This window comes from Dromiciops gliroides, chromosome 4 (genome assembly GCF_019393635.1).
Source record: "Dromiciops gliroides isolate mDroGli1 chromosome 4, mDroGli1.pri, whole genome shotgun sequence".
In the NCBI taxonomy this organism is placed as follows: Eukaryota; Metazoa; Chordata; class Mammalia; order Microbiotheria; family Microbiotheriidae; genus Dromiciops; species Dromiciops gliroides.
In genome coordinates this window covers 99684424-99706504 of record NC_057864.1, presented here as the reverse complement: position 1 = coordinate 99706504, position 22081 = coordinate 99684424, and the positions used below count along the sequence as shown (strand labels likewise).

The 22081-nt window shown below is 46.6% G+C and overlaps 1 protein-coding gene across 9 annotated transcripts in view; it reads right to left on the bottom strand.

Annotated features, from left to right (window-relative positions):
• NAV1 (neuron navigator 1) overlaps positions 1 to 22081 on the bottom strand; it is a 381557-nt gene that overhangs the window by 13347 nt on the left and 346129 nt on the right. For 3 of the 9 annotated variants that reach the window (XM_044000374.1, XM_044000373.1, XM_044000381.1), the window contains 16 exons: positions 21924 to 22072; positions 19161 to 19331; positions 18037 to 18089; positions 16795 to 16818; positions 16582 to 16659; positions 11500 to 11583; positions 11102 to 11213; positions 9572 to 9693; positions 8578 to 8586; positions 4735 to 4931; positions 3466 to 3631; positions 3214 to 3382; positions 2588 to 2685; positions 2167 to 2262; positions 1405 to 1564; positions 860 to 1095 (listed from right to left, as the gene is read on the bottom strand). In XM_044000374.1, the coding sequence (XP_043856309.1) occupies positions 860 to 1095; positions 1405 to 1564; positions 2167 to 2262; positions 2588 to 2685; positions 3214 to 3382; positions 3466 to 3631; positions 4735 to 4931; positions 8578 to 8586; positions 9572 to 9693; positions 11102 to 11213; positions 11500 to 11583; positions 16582 to 16659; positions 16795 to 16818; positions 18037 to 18089; positions 19161 to 19331; positions 21924 to 22072 (1924 nt within the window). The remainder of the gene's footprint in view (positions 1 to 859; positions 1096 to 1404; positions 1565 to 2166; positions 2263 to 2587; positions 2686 to 3213; positions 3383 to 3465; positions 3632 to 4734; positions 4932 to 8577; positions 8587 to 9571; positions 9694 to 11101; positions 11214 to 11499; positions 11584 to 16581; positions 16660 to 16794; positions 16819 to 18036; positions 18090 to 19160; positions 19332 to 21923; positions 22073 to 22081) is intronic. The other 6 variants (XM_044000375.1, XM_044000376.1, XM_044000378.1 and 3 more) reach the window with 6 other exon arrangements.

The following is a 22081-nucleotide window of genomic DNA, read 5'->3' as shown; positions in this document are numbered from 1 at the left end:
AGCCCTATTCCATGATCTGAATCTCCCCTGGTTGTAAAGACCCTGGGAAGGCCATGGTAGTTGTTGGTTTCTTTAGTGTCTCTGGGTCAGTTTAATGAGTCTGGCTAGTTCCTAAGCAGAAATATTCTCTGGTCTCCTAAGCAATGACCTCCAAGTCCCCTAGGGGTGCCAGCATTAATACAATTTCCTGAGGTCCTATGGATGATGGATCTCATGGATTGGTTTAGTAAGTCTTATGGGATCAGTACTGATGGGAACTGCCTATCTCAGCTAGAGAGCAAATGAGATAACAAATCCAAAGTGCTTTGCAAGACCTACAAATGCTATAATAGAAAGCCAGGTTTGAACCAAATCCAAGGGGTTCAGGGAGAACTTCACAGGCTACATTCAGCTCTCTATGTTGCTTCAAAGAAAGCCTAGGGATAGGGATGGCACTTAGGAGGACAGGAAAGGAGAAGAACAGGAGATAGATTAGGGAACTGTGGCAGAAGATAGGGTTAAAGGAGAACCAAATGGAAAGGACAGCAAGAGAGGAGGAGAGATAGGATGTAGGGGAGGGCAAGGTCAAATTTCTCAACAGGAAATTAGAGTGAGGAAGAAGGAGCATGAAAGGAGGGATGAGAAGGAAGGGAAAAAGGGGAATGAAGCTCACAGTCCAACCCTCTCATTTCACAGCTGTGGAAGCCCAAGAGAGTAGATAAAGAATAAAAGAGAGGAAGAGAGCAGAAAGAAGGCACAAAGAAAGAGATTAGAATGAGGAGGGAAACGTGTTTAGGGGATGAGAGTTTAGGCCAACATTGAATTTGGGATGAATTTGGCCAACCGATCCAACACTGATAGGATGTTTTGGGGCAGGTACCTTGCAAGACTGCTGGTGCATGTTGAAGGTGCTAACGATGCCCTCTGTGACCTCTCGGCCTGAGCGTTCCACTAGGTACTCAGCCAACCGGTTGGTCAGGTAGGTCTTGCCTGTGCCACTGGGGCCGGAGAGGATGAGACGTCGGTGCTTGAGAAGAAGGCTTATGTAGTGTTGCATCATGGGCTTGGGGATCAGTGTCTCAAATACCAGGCTGTCAACACACTTCTCCTTTAGACCTGTACCCACCATCCCAGGAAAGAGAAGGCATGGTTAGAACCCTAAGGATTGAAGTGTACCCATCCTTTGTCCAGAAAGTCTTCTGAAAAACTTAGTCATTTCCCTTCAAGGCTTCATGGAAGGCTCCACAAACCCCATATAGAAAGCCTAGAGGGGCATCAGATCCTGGGAAACTGACTTTGCTATGTGTTGAGACAAGTAGATTTAGGACTCAGGTTTAGAGGGAAGGGTACCAGAGGGAAGGAACTACTGCTTACTAAGCCTCTACTCCCACTCTGTGCTACCTAGCCCCTGGTAAAAGGACTGACCTTTGAGTGAGACAGCGATGCTGTTGATACCTCGACGGCAAGGTGGCAGCTCTGGAGGCTCAGCATCCAGCACCCGCTTCACATGGCTGATGCTGTAGCCATAGACTGACTCGGTACTTAAGCCCAGTGTAGAAGCTGGGTCCATTTTGGTAATGTAGTCCTATGAAAAGGGCCAAAGAGAAAGGTGGATACAGCAAAAGACAAAGACCAGGGGTAACAGGAAGAGACAGAGGGAAGGAGAGAAACAACAGTAAAGGGGATTGAGACAGAGGTCACTGTCCCCATTCAAGCACTAACATCTCTCCTGAGTATTCTTTTTTTTTTTTTTTTTAGTGAGGCAATTGGGCTTAAGTGACTTGCCCAGGGTCACACAGCTAGTAAGTGTCAAGTGTCTGAGGCCGGATTTGAACTCAGGTCCTCCTGACTCCAGGGCCAGTGCTCTATCCACTGCGCCATCTAGCTGCCCCCTCTCCTGAGTATTCTTGATAAAACATCTAAGCTCTTGGGGGCAGCTAGGTGGTGCAATGGATAAAGCACTGGCCCTGGATTCAGGAGGACCTGAGTTCAAATGCAGCCTCAGACACTTGACACTTACCAGCTGTGTGACCCTGGGCAAGTCACTTAACCCTCATTGCCCGGCAATACAAAACAAAAACAAAACAAAACAAAACAAAACAAATCAAAGCTCTCATAACCCACAGATACCACAACTCAAGAGCTCAATGATCTGCCTAGTAGGAAGAGGCCACTGGTTTCTCTTACCTTGAATACTTGGCAAACGGCCTCATCCAGCATCTTCCAGTCAATTTTACCACTGACCTTGCTTGAGCCCAGGAAGAACTCCTGCTGTTTTAAGTCCTGAAAGCCCAAAGCAGAGACCAGTGAGTATTTCTGTCTAGCTCTGGTGAAGCTAGGCAAGAAGACTCTCTTACAATAGGGGAAAGCTTTAGTTTGGAACCCTCTAAGAGTCTCCACCAAACATTTATAAAGCTCCTACTAATGTGCCAGGGGTGCTGAGGATACAAAACCAGAAAAGAAACAGTTCCTGACCTCAGCAAGATCATCTTCTACTAATGGGAAAGCAGATTCCTGGGGATTTTTTGGATGTAAATAAATTATTCTGGTTCCTGGATGCAGCTGCTTCTTCCCACAACCACTCCCCCCATCCTTTCCAATTCCTTACCCCTTTGATGATGTGCTGAGGTGGCATTCGGACTACTACTCGAAGGGTTACTTCTTCTTTTGAGCTACAGGTGCTGATGCCATCCATGGGAGACAGCTCTGTGAAGGTTGATGGGAAAAGCTAAGTGAAAGCCCTGGGAACATACTACCTTTCCTTTAGTTGTTCTCATTAATCCCCTCATTTTTTCTAGTTACCACCAAAGAAAAAACTGAGGCACAGAACAGGCATGTAACCTGGGCTGATTAACTTTTCAGTGTGTCCAAGGCATCCTAGTCCTTTAGGGACTCAGTGGATAGAATTCTGTACTTGGAGTCGGGAAGGCCTGAATTTTAATCCTTACTAGCTCTGTAAGCCTTTGTAAATGATTTTGCTTTTCTCAGTCTCAGTTTTCTCATTTGTAAGATGGGGATGATAATAGCACCTACCTCACAGGGTTGTTGTGAGGCTCAAATAAGATAAGTTTTTTTTGCAAACCTTAAAGCACTAAAATTTTAGCAATTTCCAGAAAAGAAGAAAATAGATTCATGTGGAATTCAGGTTGCCCCTGTGGGAAGTGTGACAGTAGGGACAGATGATGTGGTCCTCTCTCTCCCCACCCTTGAATGCTCTCCTCCTCCAGCAGGTACCTGTGTCTGTGAGGCTAGGACTGAAGGAATGGGCTAGGGCGAGACCCAGGGAACGACGTGGGGATGAGGCAGCAGATGAACCGGGGGCCTGCCCCGGGGTCGAACCAGATGAGGGACCTGGGGCCACCTTCAGCCGGTCATTTTCTGCCTTTAGAAGGTCCACCTCCAGCTGTGGAGAGAGCAGGCAGTTAAGGAGTGGGGTTTGGCAGGCCCCAGACCTCTCTTCCCACAGACTCTCTGCCCTGTGCTCACCTGCATGTTGTGCATAGTCTCCCGGAGCTGATCCAGTTGGTGGGCAGAGTTGAGAGCTTCCAGTCGGATGTCTGTGAGCTTCATCTCCTTCTCCCACAGCTCTGAACGCAGCTCAGATACCTCTTTCTTTTCTGGTTCCTCCTCTTCCTCGTTGGCATGGAACATCCTATTTGGGGATGGGAAATAGCATTGTAATAGACAGCTGAGCAAGAGACAGATGAGGCTGCTTGCAAGAATACCAACATTTCAGAGTCTTTCTGGGAGGACTAAGATATAGACGTGTCATGAGTACCTCCAGATTCACAAGGCATCACTGGGTTCTCTATCAATAATGAGGACAAACCCTACATTACCCCCATGCAAGGATAGCTAAGGAGGAATTATTATTGGCAATTTCCTAGTATTACATTTCCACAGGTCTACGGTGGAGCATCAATCAACAAACGTTTAATTAGTACCTACTATGTGTCAGATACTTGGAGATACAGAAACAAAAATGAAACTGTTTCTGCCTTCAAAGGAGACAATATATATCTATACAGGTGTATATAAACACAGGCACATATATATGTATATATTTATTATTATCATTATTGTTATTAATTGGACTTGTGATTTCAATGGTGTAGGGAACTCTGGGCCTGGAGTCAGGAAGACTTGAGTTCAAATCCAATATTAGACACTAGGTATGTGACCTTGGTTAAATTACTTAACCTCTGTTTGATAATAACACTTAACTCCCAGGGTTGTTATGAAGATACAATATTATGAGATCATATTGGATATAGTGAGATAATATTTGTAAAATGCTTAGCACAGTATGCCTAGAACATAGTAGGTGCCACATAAGCGAGAGTTATCAGCATCACCATCAGTATCAGCATCATTATTAGTTGTTGCTGTTGTTAAATTTCCTGGGGTACAGACATTTTAAGTGACATGCCCAGGGTCAAACAGCCACATGTAGGATTTGAACTCAGATTTTCCTAATTTAGAGGCCAGTACTCTATCCTTAATGCTATAAGGTCTCCCTACACAAGAGATGTACAAAATAAAAACGAAGTGTACTTTTTTGGGGAAAGGGAAAGTACTAGCAGCTGGGGTGGGGGGGATCAGAAAAGGCTTCATATGGAAGATGGCATTTGAGCTGAGCCTTGAAGGACATAACAACTCAGAGATACCGTGGTGAGAAGGAAACGCCTTCCAGGGATGGGACCCTAGTTCGGCCAGGTAAGGTCTCAGAGTCCTGGGTTGAGGGGGAAGGCTTACTCAGTGACATCAATGCCCACAGAGGAGGAATTAGAGGACTTGATGGATGGTGAGGCAGTCTCAGTGGAGCCGTGCTGCAGTTTGGGTGAAGATGGGGCCGAGGAGTCAGGTGTGGCGATCTCCTCGATGTCAGAGTAAGAAGAGGCTGACTTGGGGCCCTTCTTGATGCTAAAGGCTTTGTTGAAGGAGCTACGGAGCTGCAAGAGAACAGAGTCAAGAGTGGAACAAAGTAGGGGGTTGTATATCAGGACCCTGCCTGAGAGAGGCAGCTAAGGCTGAAACTGAGAGAGTAGAGACACTTTGCCTGATGGTAGGATACCAGTCAGGGGGCATTGTCTTTTCTTTTCTTCCTTTCTTGTGTGGGGCAATGAGGGTTAAGTGACTTGCCCAGGATCACACAACTAGTAAGTGTCAAGTATCTGAGGCCAGATTTGAACTCAGGTCCTCCTGAATCCAGGGCCAGTGCTTTATCCACTGTGCCACCTAGCTGCCCCCAAGTCTTTTCTTTATAAGACTCCTCTTTGCATCAAGGAGTAAGAGTAGAAGAGTTCTCTAGGAATTGGGGCTGGGAGAGAAGTTATGATCTTCTGGTCTATTTCTTTGTGGGGGACTCGGCTGGGATTTGTGCCTTCCCTCTCGTGTCTAGGTAAACAATACCTCAGCCTTCTATATACATATTCTCCAAGGCACAGAAGACAGTGAGGGCACAGCTACAGTGGGGCCCATGGATGCTGGCTGGTGTCTCTCTATTGTGCAGGTGTCTCAAATCTATTTCTCTCAGCAGAACACTGATGTCCTAGACTGGGTGTTCTTAACCTTTTTGGGCATGGATGCCTTTGGCAATCTGGGGAAGTCTATTCTTAGAATAATGTTTTTAAATGCATAAAATAAAATACACAGAATTACACAGGAAACTAATTAAATGGAAATAATTATCAAAATAATAAAAAAAGTTCATGGATTGCAAGTTAAGAATCACTGGTCTAGAGTCTGGCATCATTCGGGCTTCAGGATCCAATCTTTGACTTGGGCTCACCTTCCTAATACCTGGCAACCAGAACTGACTGTAAACATAGGCCACCCCAGGTTCCTCAGCAACTGCTGGGAGGAGTGGTGTCAAGTGTGTCTTAGCACCCCATATTCCCCACCTGGTCATAGCATGAACCAACCCACAACACTTCAGAGCTTTCCAGTGAGTCAACTCTTAACTGCCCTCCTTTTTCCTCCTTGGGGAAGGCCACATTGAAATGGAACTTAAAGGTGTGAGCTAAAAAAGGTGTGAACCAGGGAGCTGTCCCATGTTGCAGGCTCTACTCATGCAGCATGCACACCCATATGAATGCACACACACACCCAGGAACACAGACTTGAATGGTGGCAAGAGGTGGGAGGGTGCCAGATATTGCAAGGGATGGAGGTGAACCAGGGCTTTAGAATGGCAGGGGGGAGGAAGGGGAAAGTATTTGGGTTTTATAGATATTAGAGACTTCCATTTCCAGGCAGTTGGGGGGGATCTCTCTTGGGACACAGGAAGAGGTGTCAGGTGCCAGTTTCTAGCTGGTGGGTAGTTGGCGACCAGACTCCTACTCAGTGGAATATATAATACATAAACTCAAGTAGTTTGAGCCAGGGTATGGTCCAGTAACAGTGGGGACAGATGTTGGTATTATTGACATTGGTAATATATGTATTGGTGTATTATAGTAGGTAATGAGGAATGATGAGTGTATACACATCTGGGAATGAGGAGTGTGTACCTATTTATGTTCGTGTGTGTGTGTCTGTATAAATTTTAGAACTAAAAAGGGCCTGAAAGTTGACTTAATCCATCCTCCTCGTTTAATAGATAAAGAAGCTCAGGCCCAGAGGGGATTACTTTCCCAAGTCAAGAGAGTGCTGGGACTATGAACCTGGGTCATTTCCATTTCATTACTGCAGCACAGGGAGCTGCATGTGTGCACATGCAAGATATAGGACCTTGTGGCTATAGTTGCCCAGTAAGTAGTAACCCATTCTTTAGGATTCTAGATCCTGTTAGGAACCCCCTGAACTAGCATCAGCATCATCATTGCTAAGGCCATGATCCTTCTGCTCCACTGGGAGCCTATTATTCTTGAGATTTGGCTTTCACAGCTACCTAAGACCCTTTTTGGGTATTTCCAAGGGTAAGCAAATAGATTACCAAACAAAAGGCTGGTACCAAAGTCTTAAGTTTGGTGCTTGCACATGGTAGAATTCAATAAATACTTGTTGAATGGGGACTGAATCAAACTTAGCTCTTCAGCTAGCAAGGCAAGATGCTAATGAGCATGGGGTAGGTACCCATCAGCTCATACCTGAATATTCTAATGGTTGTTTCACTGGTCTTCTTTTCCAGTCTTCTCTTATTGACCTTTCCAATCAATCTTTTGGGCAACGAGATTAGGTTGATTTAAAAACACTAATTTGATCATATCACCCTTATGTTGAAAAATGTTTATTGCCTGTAAGATCTGGTCCAAACTCTTGGTCCCTTTAAGACATTCTATAATTATGTCCCATTTGACTTATTCAGTGTTATCTTCCCTTAGCTCTCAAAACCAACTTCGTGCTCCTTGTCACACCTCAGCTGCTCTGCCTGGAACGTCCTCATCTCTGCTCTAAACCAACGTGAATTCTAACCATTCTTCATGGTCCAGCTCCAGAACCTTCCCCAACTGCTTCAGCCCACATCACATGCTAACATTTGTGAACTCCCATGGTATGTAATGTTTCTACCACTCATTTGGGCACTTGATTATCTGCCTTCTAGTATTTGTCATTGGCTTCATTATAGGTCTCGTCTTTCCAACAAGACTATATAAGCTCCTTCAGAGAAGGGGCCCTGTCCCTCACTTTTTTTGTATCCTTCACAGCACTTTGTACAACGCCCCATGCCAAGTGCTTAACAAATGCCTGTTTAACTGAACTGATAGAATGCAGATGGACCAGGACCTTAGGGACATCATGATGCCTACCATGGGAAAGAATGTCCGTGGCTATGAGTCTCATATGACCACCCCGGTAACCCATCCTGCCTACCCAAGGCTAGATCTGGATCAACATGATCAACGTGAGTCTAGAATAAATAGAGGGATCCTCAGATACCTGTTTTATACCAGGACTTTGAAACTGTCCTAGAGTGACCACTTGAATTCCCAAGAAGGCTGTAGACCTTCCCTGGGATCTCAGGAATCCTCAAATGGAGGACATTCACTACTCATCTTTCTTTTGTCTTATTTTAGAATAATGTTCTTGGGCAAGGCCAGAACTGGGCTGGCCTCTAGAGCCTGGGGTTGAAGGAACATTTATTCAGTAAGCATCTTTGATACTGGGTTTCTACTTTTATATGACTGGAGATGGGAACTGGGTGACCCCATGAAAGACCATTCTCTGAAGTGTTAGAACTTAATTTAGCTACAGGCTAGCTTGTAATGTGTGTGTGTGTGTGTGTGTGTGTGTGTGTGTGTGAGAGAGAGAGAGAGAGAGAGAGAGAGAGAGAGAGAGAGAGAGAGAGAGAGAGAGAGAGAGAGAAATTTTGGGGAGAATTGTGATGAGAGACGGGCAGAATGAATGATTCAAGGTAGTGTGTAACTTTCTTTCCCATTAGTTTCCCAATCAGACCACCTCCTCTATGCTTATTCAGAGTAGCAATGGATGGACCATGCAGCAAGGTGAGTTAAGAATAATGGCATGGGTGTGATGGTTAGTTTCATCAGTGGATATCTGGTGTAAGGTGAATGAGTTGCCCTGGAAATGGGGAAGTCATGGCAAAGGGAAGGGTGGAAATGGTGAGAAGGGTGGAATTAGGTCTCAGATTCTTACCTCATAGACCTGGAAAAAAATAGGGGTTTGAGGTCAGCATTTGAGAGGGAAAAAAAGCAACACTTAATCACTCATTTCATCCATCTAGGGCCTTCCCTGAGCTTCAGGGTATAGGGATTTTGGGGTATGGGGAGTTCCAAGCCCTGGACCAGGCTTACTGAAGGGTTGAGAGGGATATGATACTTCCAGTGCGGGGCGGGGGGGGGGGGGGTTGGTCCTTTCTTTGCCACTAAGCACTAAGAGAAGAGGAGCTAAAATTGTTCCAGAAGCTACATGAGGGATTTAAGATCAACCAGAGGCTAATTGCCCAAAAAATAAATGCAGAGGCAATCTTTTTTTTTTTTTTTGGTGGGGCAATTGGGGTTAAGTGCCTTGCCCAGGGTCACACAGCTAGTAAGTGTTAAGTGTCTGAGGCTGGATTTGAACTCAGGTGCTCCTGAATCCACGGCCGGTGCTCTATCCACTGCGCCACCTAGCCGCCCCTAGAGGCAATCTTTAGGCTAAAAGTTGTAGAAAATCTTCCTTGGAGGTGGTATAGAATATTGAGGAGGAGGAATAGAGAACCACCCACAAAACCTCCCTTCTCCAAAGCATTCTAGAAAGGGTCCTCCAGAGGCAAGCTGCAAGGTGCGTAGAGAATGGGTAACTGACCCTTTTCTCCATGGACTGCTTTCCCAACCATGGTTCTGATGGGAATAGGGGTTGATCTAAGGCCTCCTTCTGGGTATTTCCTCATCCCTCCTTCAGTCGGAAGGGACACCTGAGCCTGGTCAGGCTGGGAGAGTCCCAGAGGGAGAGGTTTGGGGGGGTGGTGGTCAGAGCACAGATAGTTGAGGAAAAAGGAGAAGTTAGGAGACCTTGCTCTTAGCTGATAACACATCTGGGCAAGGGTAGGTGCATGGGACAAGTACTAATCCCTGAAAGAGTACAATTCCAGGGAAATTTGAACAGGGTCCTGTCCTACATAGTTCCCTCCCTGCCCACCCTCACCTACCCAACTCTTTTTCTTCTTCTTCTTTGCATCGGCATCCTTGCTGCTACCTATGCTGGAGTGACTGGTGATGCTGTTGAGGCTGGAAATACTGTCTGAAGAGTTCTGTCTCTTGATCCGAAGCTCTACACGTGCAGGGAGGATGTGAAGAAGACAGGGAAGGCTTAGAGACGACCTTAAAATAAGCCCATGTCCAGAAGAATCCAACCAGCCCTATGCCCATATCTCAGAGAAAGAAAGACAATGTTTAGCCATCCTTTGACTCTCCAATGTTCAGAAATGGGACTATGGACTTTCTGGTTGACTTTTTAGGTCATGGGGAAAATAAATCAGATCATGAGTTTTGAAGCTTGTGACACTCTTGGGTGTGTTCATATATCCTACAGGATGTGGTGAAAGTTTCAAAGGAGAATCCAGTAGAAGTTTTGCCTTAATTAAAAGGCAAAAATAATATGTTGGTCAAGCAAACTCTCCAGGAACATTGCCCTGGGCCTTATAATCTTTGAGGAGAGTGATGGAGAAAAAGTGGGAAAAACATTTTAAAAAGATGAAAAAAAATCTTGGAGGGCGGGCCTTGGATCTTTGGGAAAACACCCAGTCTAGGGCAGATTCTCATTCAAAATGATTCGATGATGACAATGACAACAACAACTTCACATAACAGACATGAAATGAGGAATACTATATTTGTCTGCATATTATCTTCCCTATTAACATTATAAGCTCTCTGAGGGAAGGGACCGTCTTTTGCCTCTTTTTAAGTTTTCAGCACTTAGCACAGTGCCTGGCACATAGTAGGTGCTTAATAAAATGTTTAACTGATTGAATGAATATGTCATACTGTGATGTTGGCAGATCATTTAGTTTCTTTGGGTTTTAGTTTTGTCTATCAGTAAAAATGGTGACATGAATATTTGCCCATCATATGGGATGGTAAGGTTTAAATAATAAGATAAATATAACAAATAATATGAGACGGGACAGCTAGGTGGTGCAGTGTATAGAGCACCAGCCCTGGATTCAGGAGGACCTGAGTTCAAATCTGGTCTTAGACACTTGACACTTACTAGCTGTGTGACCCTGGGCAAGTCATTTAACCCCCAATTGCCTCACCCAAAAATAAACAAACAAATAAATAAGACAAGTAAAGCCCCTTTGTATTAAGTGAAAAATCACTATACAAAGGTAAGGCATCATCATTTTTATAGCCCTCTGAAGGATGTTTCAGTTTTTGAACTGCAGGGAAGGGCGAGGAGAGGAAGACTCTTAACTCAAGTTCAAGTTAGGAGGGACACGCTAACCCCACAAAGTCTCTCTATCTACTTTGTTACTCAGGATGGTGCTATCTCTTCTATGTCTACCAGCAAACAGTAAATACCAGATTATAGACCACTATGACAGTAGGCTAACACTAGCAATCTCAGTGCACCTCTCGCTTTTTGGTCACTATACCAGACTGGAGGGGGACTAGGAGGAAGATAGGGACAGCCTCTCTTGGCAGTTCTGTATGGGACCTGTTTCCCAGGACCTCACCCTTGGGTGTGACGTCTGTTCCATTAAGAGCTCCTTGGATGACAGCCTGAGCCTCAGAGTTCTTCTTCTTCAGGAAGTCTATAGTCTCTCGCAAATCCAGCAGCTCTGTGTCCTAGGGAAAAATCAACCTGGCAAGGTTATTTAGAGGTCTGGACAATCCTATCTGGTTTGCTGGGGTGAGAAATGGCCAGTCATAGTATATGCCTGAGGAGGCTGGACTGAGAGTCCAGCAAAGTTCCCAGAGAGGTCATAGCATCCGTAATAGAAAGCTCCAGCACCCCGTGGAGATGGGGAAAGGGTCAGCCTTTACAGACCAGTCTTAATCCCTCCCTGGCTGTTCTACCATTGACCCAACCCTTTCAAACCAGCTCTTTCCTTGTCTCACTCAGTTTCCTCACCTTTTCCTCTGCTGTCTCTGCTAGGTGCCGTAGACGGGATGTCATGTTTACCAGGCTCTGTTCAAAGGCAGCCACCAGGTTAGCCTAAAACAGATGTGAAAACATGCTCCTAAATGAATGGCCTAAGAGTTGGGAATTGAGGTGGAGTAGGAAGGAATGCCATGAAACCCTCTCTGGGACTCTTCAATAGCAACAAATACCTTGAAAATTCAACCCTGCCAAATATGTTTTCCTAATGCACATGTCTACTCATACCATTCCCATAGAACCTAAAACCCTCAGTGGCTCCCTACTGCCTACTGAAACAAACAGCCCCCATATTCCTGAGCCTGACATTCAAAATCCTTTACAATATGGCTCCAGTCTACCTGCCCAGACTTATTTCATACTAATCTACCTTTACACGTTCTATATTCTAGCCAAACTAAACTACTCAGTGTTTCTTTTCTTTTCTTTTCTTTCTTTTTTTTTTTTTTTGGTGAGGCAATTGGGGTTAAGTGACTTGCCCAGGGTCACACAGCTACTAAATGTCAAGTGTCTGAGGCTGGATTTGAACTCAGGTCCTCCTGAATCCAGGGTCAGTGCTCTATCCACTGCGCCACCTAGCTGCCCCTACTCAGTATTTCTTAATCTTATTTTATTTTTCCTGCTTCCACTCATTTGTACAGACTGTCTCTTATGCCTGGGATGTCCTCTCTCCCTCCCTCTCTCTCTCTCTCTCTCTCTCTCTTTGCAGGGCAATGGGGATTAAGTGACTTGCCCAGGGGCACACAGCTAGTAAGTGTCAAGTGTCTGAGGCCAGATTCAAACTCAGGTCTTCCTGAATCCAAGGCTAGTGCTTTATCTACTGCACCACCTAGCTGTCCCTGTCCTCTCTTTTTCTGACCCATCTCTGCCTAGAGAGACTCTTTTCCTCCTTAGTTCAGATGCTGTTCTTCTATGACAGCTTCCCAGATATCACTGTGACTGCTGCTCATCTCCCAGAAGTGATTTCTCTCTTCATGAACCCACAGGGTATTTCATTGGATATCTTCTGTGCACACAAGCATTTTATAATTTATAGTTATTTGTGCATGTTGTGTCTCCCCTTATTAGATTATAAGGGCAAAACCTCTATTTGATTTTTATTTGTGCCTCTGGTGCCTAGCACAATACCATACACAAAGTGGGTGCTTAATCAGTGTCAATTTGCTTCTAAACAGTGGGGCAAATTAAGCACCCAGTATTGCAGTCTTAAGAATTTGACTAGTCAGTCAAAAAGCATTTATTAAATGCTTACTATGAACCAGACATAGTGCTAAACATTGGGGATACAAAAAAGGTATAAAAACATGATTCCTGTCCTCAAGAAGCTTACCTTCGAATGAGGAGACAACATATAAATATGTACATACAAGATATATACAGAATAGATGCAAAGGAATCTCATAAGGGAAGCCACTAGCCAGTTAGAGGAGTATGGGAACTTAGAAAGGTGGTATTTAAACTAAGGACTGGTAAAACCATGTGTTATCTAATACTCCTTTACTTGAATGGTATTGAGGGATGGGTTTGGAGCAGGGAACTAAAGCAGGTCTTATTGGCACTTAAAGAGAATCTTGTGCTTGCCTGACACATCATCTACTGAAGAAGGGACCTGTTATTTCTCTTGACTTCAGAAGTCACCATGTGGGGTGGCAGGCATAGGGAAGGGGGAAAAGTTGTCATAAATATTACATGACATGATGTTAGTCATGGGCCAGGTTCTGTGCTAGGAATATAGATATATAGATATATAGATGTAAAAGATACAAAAGACAGTTCCTTCCCTCAAGGAGGTCACAATCTAATGAGAGAAAGTGCCATTCTGCTATTTTGCCCATAGTTCTTCCAGGATCCTCTGGGTTGGCCTCTAAAACATGCCCTAGAGAAGGGATTTTTTTGTTTATGTTTTGTTTTGTGGGGCAATGAGGGTTAAGTGATTTTCCCAGGGTCATGCAGACAGTAAGTATCAAGGGTCTGAGGTGGAATTTGAACTCAGGTCCTCCTGAATCCAGGCCAGTGCTTTATGCACTGATTTATTTTTAAATCCATGAAATGAAATGCATGGGATTGCAAAGGAAACCAAATATTAGTGAAAATGATGTAATTTTTTTCCTCTCCAAGTTTATGCCCTGCCTCCTCCCCCCCCCCCCAACCTCAGCTTTCTAGGAGTTTGCTGGAATAGTATATATAAATTCCAACTCTGCTCCCCCAAGGAGGGTCCTGCTCATACTTATTTGGTTTTTGCTCACCCCCAATTCTCGGGTCTTTAATGATATTCTTCCCTTTGGGAAATAAGGGTCAAGGCTTTTCAGTGCAGGGTTTGGGAGAGAGAATGCTATCAGGAATCTGATCTAAGGGTCATTACACAGTTTGACCACTAGGTGTCAGGTGTACTCCCTGAAAAGGGGCCAGGCTAGGCTGGCAAAAAGAGTTTGGGGAAGGATTTAGATAGAGCCAAGTGACCCTGGTTAAGGCTGATCCCCACACGGTCTGGCCATAAGCCTGTGCCCTGGCTGGCTGGCTGGAGACGGGTGGGGAGAACATAGGCAGGACACAGAATGAAGAATGTAGGGCGGCAGACCAGGCTGGGGATGTTAGGCAAGGAACAGGGAACTCTGAACTAGTGGGGAAATCCTAGAGCTAAATCCTCAGGACCAGACACTATGGGAAGTAACTTATAGCCAATGCCCCATGCCCCCAATCTATGGTTTGCCCATTCTTCTGCCTCCTAGCACCCACCCCCTCTCATTTGTGCTTCTATATAGACGGACCTTCCTGTGTCCAATCAGGTTCCTTTCCCATTGTCAATATGCATTTGCCAACAGGATGAGGGTTCCCGGGTGGAGAGACGCCTTTTCTGGCTTCCTCTCTTCTTCCCTGCCTGGAAAGCTGCCATCACCTCGACTTCCTCACCTGTTGTTCCTTTTTGCTCCGTTCAATGCGTTCTCTGCAAATAGACTGCCTGTGTGCTGCTCTAGAGGATGTCCTGCCCATAACAGGCAACCACCTTCCTTTCTGCCTCCATTATCCCAGTCTCTTTCTGGGTAAGGGACCTCTCCCCACCTCGGCTGAGCTTCTCTCCCAACTGCTTTCCCATCTCTTTGGCTCAGAGGATCTCCTACCCGAACAGTCAAAGTTGCATAAAGACCTTAGAGTTGAGTGGTCATGCTGAATGGATTGCGCTGGCATTTGAGAGAGGTGTAGTGGTTTAGATTCCCTCCCTCTTTCTAGGGTGTGCTTAAAGCTTCAGCAATGTAGGAGTTGTGTGGAAGATGACAAAGCCAGGGTGACAGTCAGGGTGACAGCTAGGGGACATGGAGGAAGCAATACAGGAAAACCTGACTAAGGGCCTGGTGGCATTTCTTTTCTTTTTTTTTTTTGGCAGGGCAATGAGGGTTAAGTGACTTGCCCAGGGTCACACAGCTAGTTAAGTGTCAAGTGTCTGAGGCTAGATTTGAACTCAGGTCCTCCTGGATCCAAGGCCAGTGCTTTATCCACTGCGCCACCTAGCTGCCCCGACTGGTGGCATTTCTGCAGCTAGGGAGAGCTACATACCTCCACAAGATCTTCCTCTTGGATGCAGAATATGCCACTTTGGGGTATTTAGGGTTTGTTCTCTTAGTCTAAGGGAACTTCCTGTTCTAAGAAAATTATTTTCCAAATCCCTTTTCTTGGCCCTGTCCCAGCCCTGACAACAGGATGGTTTGCAGATTGCTGTGTAAATTAATCAGAAATAATGATGTTCATTGCCTTCCTGGTGCCTCTCTCCCTCCCTCCCTCCCTCCCTCTCTCTCTCTCTCTGTCTATCTCTCTGTCTCTGTCTCTCTCTCTCCCCCTATACAAGAATTTCCCAGGGTCTGTGGGACATGACCCAGGCCCCAACCCTGGTGGGGTAAGACTTGGCAGCAGGGAGTAGAGATGAAGAGATGGACCTCGGACAGCTATGTTTCAATTCTGATGGCTCCTCAAGGCTGGGAAAGAGTGCTTGAGGTGAACTTTCAATCCAGCTTATTTCACCCTCAAAAAATACCCTGTGAATTGGAGTTTGGGGAAAAGAGCATGATCAGTATGGTGTGGTCCCCTGTTTGATTTTACTGGGGACATGGACAAGCTTAGTGTTGAGTGTGGGAATTGTTGTGCATGGTTCAAGGCTGGCTCCCCAGGCCCAGCAGCTGGGTCCCTCAGAGGGGAAGGAGAGAGAGAGAAACCGGAGCCACTGCGGAAATTGCAGACACGGTTACTTTTGTGTGAACATTTGGATGGTTCTTGCAGATTGGCTCAGCTGTTGTTTACAATTTTGGGGAAAAATTGCTGTCCCACCCTCCCCATTCACAGTAGGGCTGTTATGTTTTTTGTTTACTCTTCTGGGGGAAGGGCAGGGAGGAGATACTCCCACAGCCTTGTCCCCATTATACAGAAAAGGAAACCAAGGCCCTTTGAGAAAGGAAATGACTCATCCTAAACCATATCAGTGAGGGCAGGTAGAGAGCAGAAAAACCAGGAATTTTGGCTTCCCAGCCTGAAGCTCAGATCATTCTGGCTAGCTGTTTGTGGAGGTTAACACGAAGTGGAGATTCTAAGCAAAGGAGTTGGGTTTCTGTGTGCTGATGCTGTCTGCAAAGAGAATGACCCAGATCAGGGCTGCCTACTTGTGCCAGGGCAGAAACATCATCTACTCCAGGGCAGTGGGAATGAGCCTGTTTGAGGGCCTTATAAACTCTTCTCTGGGGCCATGATAGCCCAAGGTAAATGCCATGATGACCCCGATCTTGGCATGATAAATCTCACTTTTTTTTCCCTTTTGGGATCTCAAAGCTGTTTGTAAGCATGATTCTATCCAACTGCATAATGCTCATATTAGGTAAGGCAAGGTGGGAGGGATCCAGAAGAATAGTTCTTCCCATTTTTATGGATGGGAAGACTGAGGCTTAATGAGGTCCAAGGATTGGTTCTGGTAGTCAGTGACAGGCCATAATGCCTCCTTTCCTTCCCAGCTGAGGACAACATGTGGTAAACACTGTTTGCCTCTCTTTCTTCCCCCTCCAACAAAACACTTACATTGGCAGACAGCTGAGATGTCAGAGTGGCCACTTTCTCCTGTGATGATTCCAGCTCCCGGCGCAGTTTCCGGATTTGCTATAAGAAAGGGAGGAAACAGAAACCATTGGTTATGTGTGTGTGTGGGGGGGGGGCGGGGAGGGAGCAAAAGGTCTGGTAGGGAAAAGGGGCGCTGTGGTGTTAAGAAGCAGAGAAAGTGGCTTTAGGCCCTACCTCAGATTGCATCCTCTCCTCAGCCTGAAGAAGGAAGCACAGGAGTGGAGAGAGGGAGAGAAAGAAAGGAAGCGGTTACAATGGAGGTGGCAGGGTCATCAATGGCGGGGTAGACTTGAAGTGTGACAGAAGTGGGGAGAAAGTGGAACCCCTGCCTTTCCCAGAGGTCCCTGCTCCAAACCCCATCAATGGACTGAAATCAGGGCTGATTTCCTTTGAGGTGTGCTGAGCTTTTTTCACTATTCTCACTTTCTTTTTTTTTTTTTTTTTTTTGTGGGGCAATGAGGATTAAGTGACTTGCCCAGGGTCACACAGCTAGTAAGTGTCAAGTGTCTGAGATTGGATTTGAATTTAGGTCCTTCTGAATCCAGGGCCGGTGCTTTATCCACTGCGCCACCTAGCTGCCCCCTATTTCACTATTCTGCAGAAGGGCTGAGAGGGCTCACTGGGAGGAAGGGGTGGAGTGGGAAGAAGGCTAGATTCAGAACCTACATTTGGATCCCATCCCTGTTGCTTAAGACGCCTGTAGTCACTTAAACCTTCCAGGGCCTCAGTTTCCTCAATTGTAAATCGAGGAGGTTGAATTAGATAAACCACCAAGGCCACTTTGTCTCACTAGGACTCCGTGCAGCTCCTGGCACAGTGTTCGGATTTAATACATGCTTGTTTGTTGATGCTCTATGACCTGGGGTTCTTTTTCTTCTATCTGCTAAATCCTAAGCACAGGTCTCTTGTCCAGCTCCCATTTATTTAGCTGGTCAGTAGAAAATACACTATTTTGTTGGCCTCTAGGGAGGAGGGGAAAGAATTGCAGGGAAGAACTCAGAATCTCGGAAGTCCTGAATTCCTTGTGTTCAGTACACAGCTAACACTCCACGAATGTTTAGATTATCAGAATTTACAAGTTGTGGAAGCCCACTCCACCTTCTTTTCTCCTTATTACAATATGGCTAGACCCCTAAGGCAATTAGGGATTTTCTCTCTTTTACAGAAGGGGAAACTGGGACACCAACCGTGCCCAGGGTGGCAGAGATGAGAAAAGTATCCAGGAATTCTGGTCCGTGATTGGTTGCTATGAGTCCTAAGCCTTCTTCCCTATCCAGAAACCCATGTGGCAAGATCCACGAAGAGAAAGCAGTTCTTCCCTCCTTCTAAGTCACCCCTAAATGAGGGGCTTTGGGAAGAGCTAGAGCACAGTAACGCAAGGTAGGGGGATGCGGAAGGACAACGCAACGCTCTTACTGAAGAGTAGGTAGAGGAGGCACTGGAAGCCAACGACAGCACAGAACCATGAACTGAAAGAGAGAAACAGAATACGAGGAATTAATGGGAGCTTCCAGGGGAAAGGGGACCCTTGGGCAGGAGCTTGGACTCTGGATGGCATCAGGAGGCAGCGGAGAGGGAACAGGGCAGGGGATACGACTGGAATCCCAACTGTTCAAGAGCTGGTCCCTGATCTCTGCTGAGGAGACAAGGTCCTGTGAAGAGACAACCTCTCTTTCCCCAATCCACCTCGTGGTGGGGGTCAGCTCCTTGTTCAGCCTGGTCCAAGGGGCACTAGGCTGTAAGGGAGAGAGGGCGAGGAGGATTTCATGGGAAGACATGAGTCTTCCCTATCTGAAAAGCTGTGGAGCTGCACAGGAGGGTGAGTTTCTTATCAGAGTTGATCAGAGGTGATCCTGTAGGTTGGCCTGTCCCCTCTCCCTGACTTCTGGGGGCTTCCATAGAATCCTGGGGATTAGCCAGATGAAAGAATCTTGTGGAGAACATTCACTCTGATCCATAGAGGGGAAAGAAAAACACTCCAATTTCAAGAACCAAAGGAAATCTCTAAGGAATGTCTCTTGGAATGGGAGTCCTGGAAATGAATAATAATGGGAGAGCCAGACCCCCTGGAATTCTTTTGACCTTCCACAAAGAAGAGCACAGACCCCTCTCTAAATCTAAGCCTGGAAGCATCAGTGTGAGGGACAAAGCAGTGCCTCAGTCTAGCTAAGGTAAGCTCCTGGTATGTTACTCTGTAGTTGGTATCTATTCTGGGAGATCATTGGGAAAAGCTTCTTATTGGTCCCACTTAACTCTTTCATGCTTTTTGCCCTCCCCCTTCCCCAATGGCTGATGCTCAGTCCCAATGTCCCAGTGTTTAGAAATGATGTCCTGAGGTCTCTAGGGCCACCAGGGATTTTGGAGGGGAGGGAACTAAATGGCCCCAACTTGATGTTCTTGGGATCGTGTACTTGTTGGTGGAGGAGGAGGAGGAGGAGGAGGAGGTGGTAGTGGGGGTGGAGGTGGTAGTGGAAGTGGCAGGTGAGAGGAATCCCCAGCTGGGCTGGAATGAGCGTGAACCGCGATGCATGAAGTCTCACCGTCGTCCGTGGGGTCTCGGAAGGATCCTGACCGAATCATCCCCTTGGGTCTCTCGGCCAGGGACAGGGTGCTTCCCATTTGGGAGGTGCTGTATAGCTCGAAGGCCGCCTCGTGGGTGGGGATGCTGTTGGAGCGGGTGATTCTTGGCGTAGTGGCAGCAGTGGGACTCACTGGAAGGATAGAGGGAAGGGAGGGGGAGGGCAGGGAGAAGAGGCAGGGTGGTGAGCACTCCAATCCCTTGGGGGAAGGAGCAGCAGGTGTGTGGGAGACATCTGGCGAGAAGACAGGAGGGACTGGGGCAAGGGAAGGGAGGGGGCAAATGGGCCATTGGGCATGTGCGTGCGGTTGGGAGTTTGGGATGGTGAGGCTGAGTCTCAGTGGAGTAAGACTTTGCAATCTGGAGAGAGGGAGTAAAGATGGGTGCTGATTCTAAGGAACCCCTAGCACCCTTTCACTCTTTTAGAGAAAGGCAGGTCAGGGAATCTGGCAGTTATTTTGGGAGTACCTCCTAACATCATGGATTAATCCATGACAATGGAAATGGTGTCATTACTTTTGATACCTGGAAACTTAACTGAGAGCTTTGGGAAAACCTAAGACCCCACTACCAAAAGTACAAAGACCAAGAAAGGGATTTGAATTATGGGGAAGGCTGGAGAAGGTGGGTGGAGCTGTGGGTTGCAAGAGTTTAGTATTATTCAAGGGAGCAAGTTTTCCTCCTCAAACTGGGGTCATTGTGGAGTTATGTTCCTCTGCTATGGTGACCAGCATTAGGGTAGCAAGAAATAGGACCCTCCCTACCCAGAGTTCCCCTGGCTTGGGGCAGATGATCAGACTGGGTCAGAGATAAACACTTAATGTATTGGTCAAAGCAACTTCACAGGTCAGGCTCCGGCTAAAGTCATGATGATTGGGGAAATCCATTCCTCTATCCTCACTTCCTCATTCTCTCTCATCCAGCCAGTTGTCAAGTCTTATCAATTTCACATCCACAATATCTCTCACATCCTTCCCCTCCTCCCACTCTAATTCAGGCCCCCAGCCACTGCAGGAGCTTTCTAAGTGTATTCCTTGCTTCAAGTCTCTCCCTTCTCCAATCCATTCTCCATCTGACCAAATCCTCTACTCAATCCGCTCTAATTACCTCCAAGTCAAATATGAACTTCTTTGTTTGGCATTTTAAAACTCTTTACAACCTGGCTCTAATCTATCTTTTCAGCCTCGTTAACATACTAATCCCTTTCACGCATGCTACAGTCCAACCAAAGTGGTCTTCCTACTGTTACTCATATGTGACCCTCTAGCTACCATCTCTGTGCCTGGAATGTTCTCACTCCTCACCTCTACCTTTCACAACTTTTAGTTTTCTTCAAAAACTCAGCTGGAGCGCCATCTTCTCCACCAGGCCCTTCCTGACTCCTCCCACCAATTATCTTGTATTTATTATCTACATATGCACCCCTTGTCTCCCCAGATCCAAAGTAACCTACTAGAGAAGAGGGACTGTGTCATTTTTGTCTTTGTGTCTGGTACAGTGCTGGCTATATAAGGGGTGCTTGCCAATTGATTGATGTCAAATTGAAAGATCTCTTCAGATGGTTTTTCACCCTTCCTCTCTGTTCCTTGCAACCCTTTCCCTCCTCCCCTCCCCCCCCCATTTAACCTCAGTGCCTAAGTGTGAACTATAAATCTATTTCCTCTTGCTTCATCCTCTGTGGTGATGAGGAACAGCTGGTCCCTATTGCTTGCATAACAACCCTCATTGATCTGAAGGTGCATACTTAACCACCTTTCCTTTTCAACATTCCAGTCTTTTTGGTGCCGTGCTCACCTCCAATTCCGCCCAGGTTTGCTGGTGGCAGATTCTTGGTGGCACGGGGAAGTGCCATATTACAGATCCTCATCCCTTCCCTCAGACCTTTGTCCCCCTCACCAGTGGAATGGATAATGGTTTCCAGATGGGCACCACATAGAGACCTGACAGCATGGGCCCATGCCCTGTCCTGCTGATGGTCCCTGTAGAGCCCAGCCCTGTGGTGGTGCCCAGCTGCTGCTGTTCTTGCCCTTTGAGCAACTCAGTCATGTCCTGGTTTCCCCTCCTCAGGGTACTAAGTAAGGCAAGAAAAGACTGGGTGGGACCAAGGGCAGACTGTGTCCTAGACAGCATTCTGCCCGAGGCAAGGGTGGCCTTCATCCAGAGTCAGCAGCCGGTAAGGCTGAGGAGCTGGGTGCGGTGTTTTCCTGGCACTTGGGGGCAGATCCCATCCTTTAAATACTTCCTGGCCTTGCCCTCCCTTCTCCTTACCTTCCCTGAGACTTTCCTGCCCTGTTTCTGGCCAGGCTCTCTCTCACAAAGAGATAGGGGCACTTATTTCTTGGTTGTGATGCCAGCAGGGACACAGGAGAAGGCTCTCTTTTTTCCCCAGCAGGGTGTAGGTTCCAGCCCTCTCACTCACTGGATTTACTTTTGTCACTCAGTATCCCCAGTATGATTCTGGTCCCATGAAAGACTCAGAATACCAAGTGTCAGTCAGGCAGCTTTCTCATTTAGGAACCCAAAGCAGTCTGCCAATATCCATTGGTTTATGTTTGGGATGGAGAAACAGCAGCACCATGAGACACCCCACCACCGTCATCCCTAGTGCATTGCTCAGTGAATTGAGTCAGATGTGGAGAAGCGAGAGGCCAGCTTTCCTGACCTGCTTCCTCCTGGGCAACAGTCAGTTGGTCAAGAAAGAAAGAAAGCGAAGCCAAGCACTGACCTATGTTGGTGAGCTGGCCCTTTCCACTCAAAGACACGGAGATGGCAGGTGGCGAAGGCAGGTCTGACTGGTCATCTGACTCGGGCAGGCCCCCGATGGTATGTGAGTGCCGCCGCTCCTTGTTTTCCTCTTGGGACTGCAGCTGATACCTGTGGGGG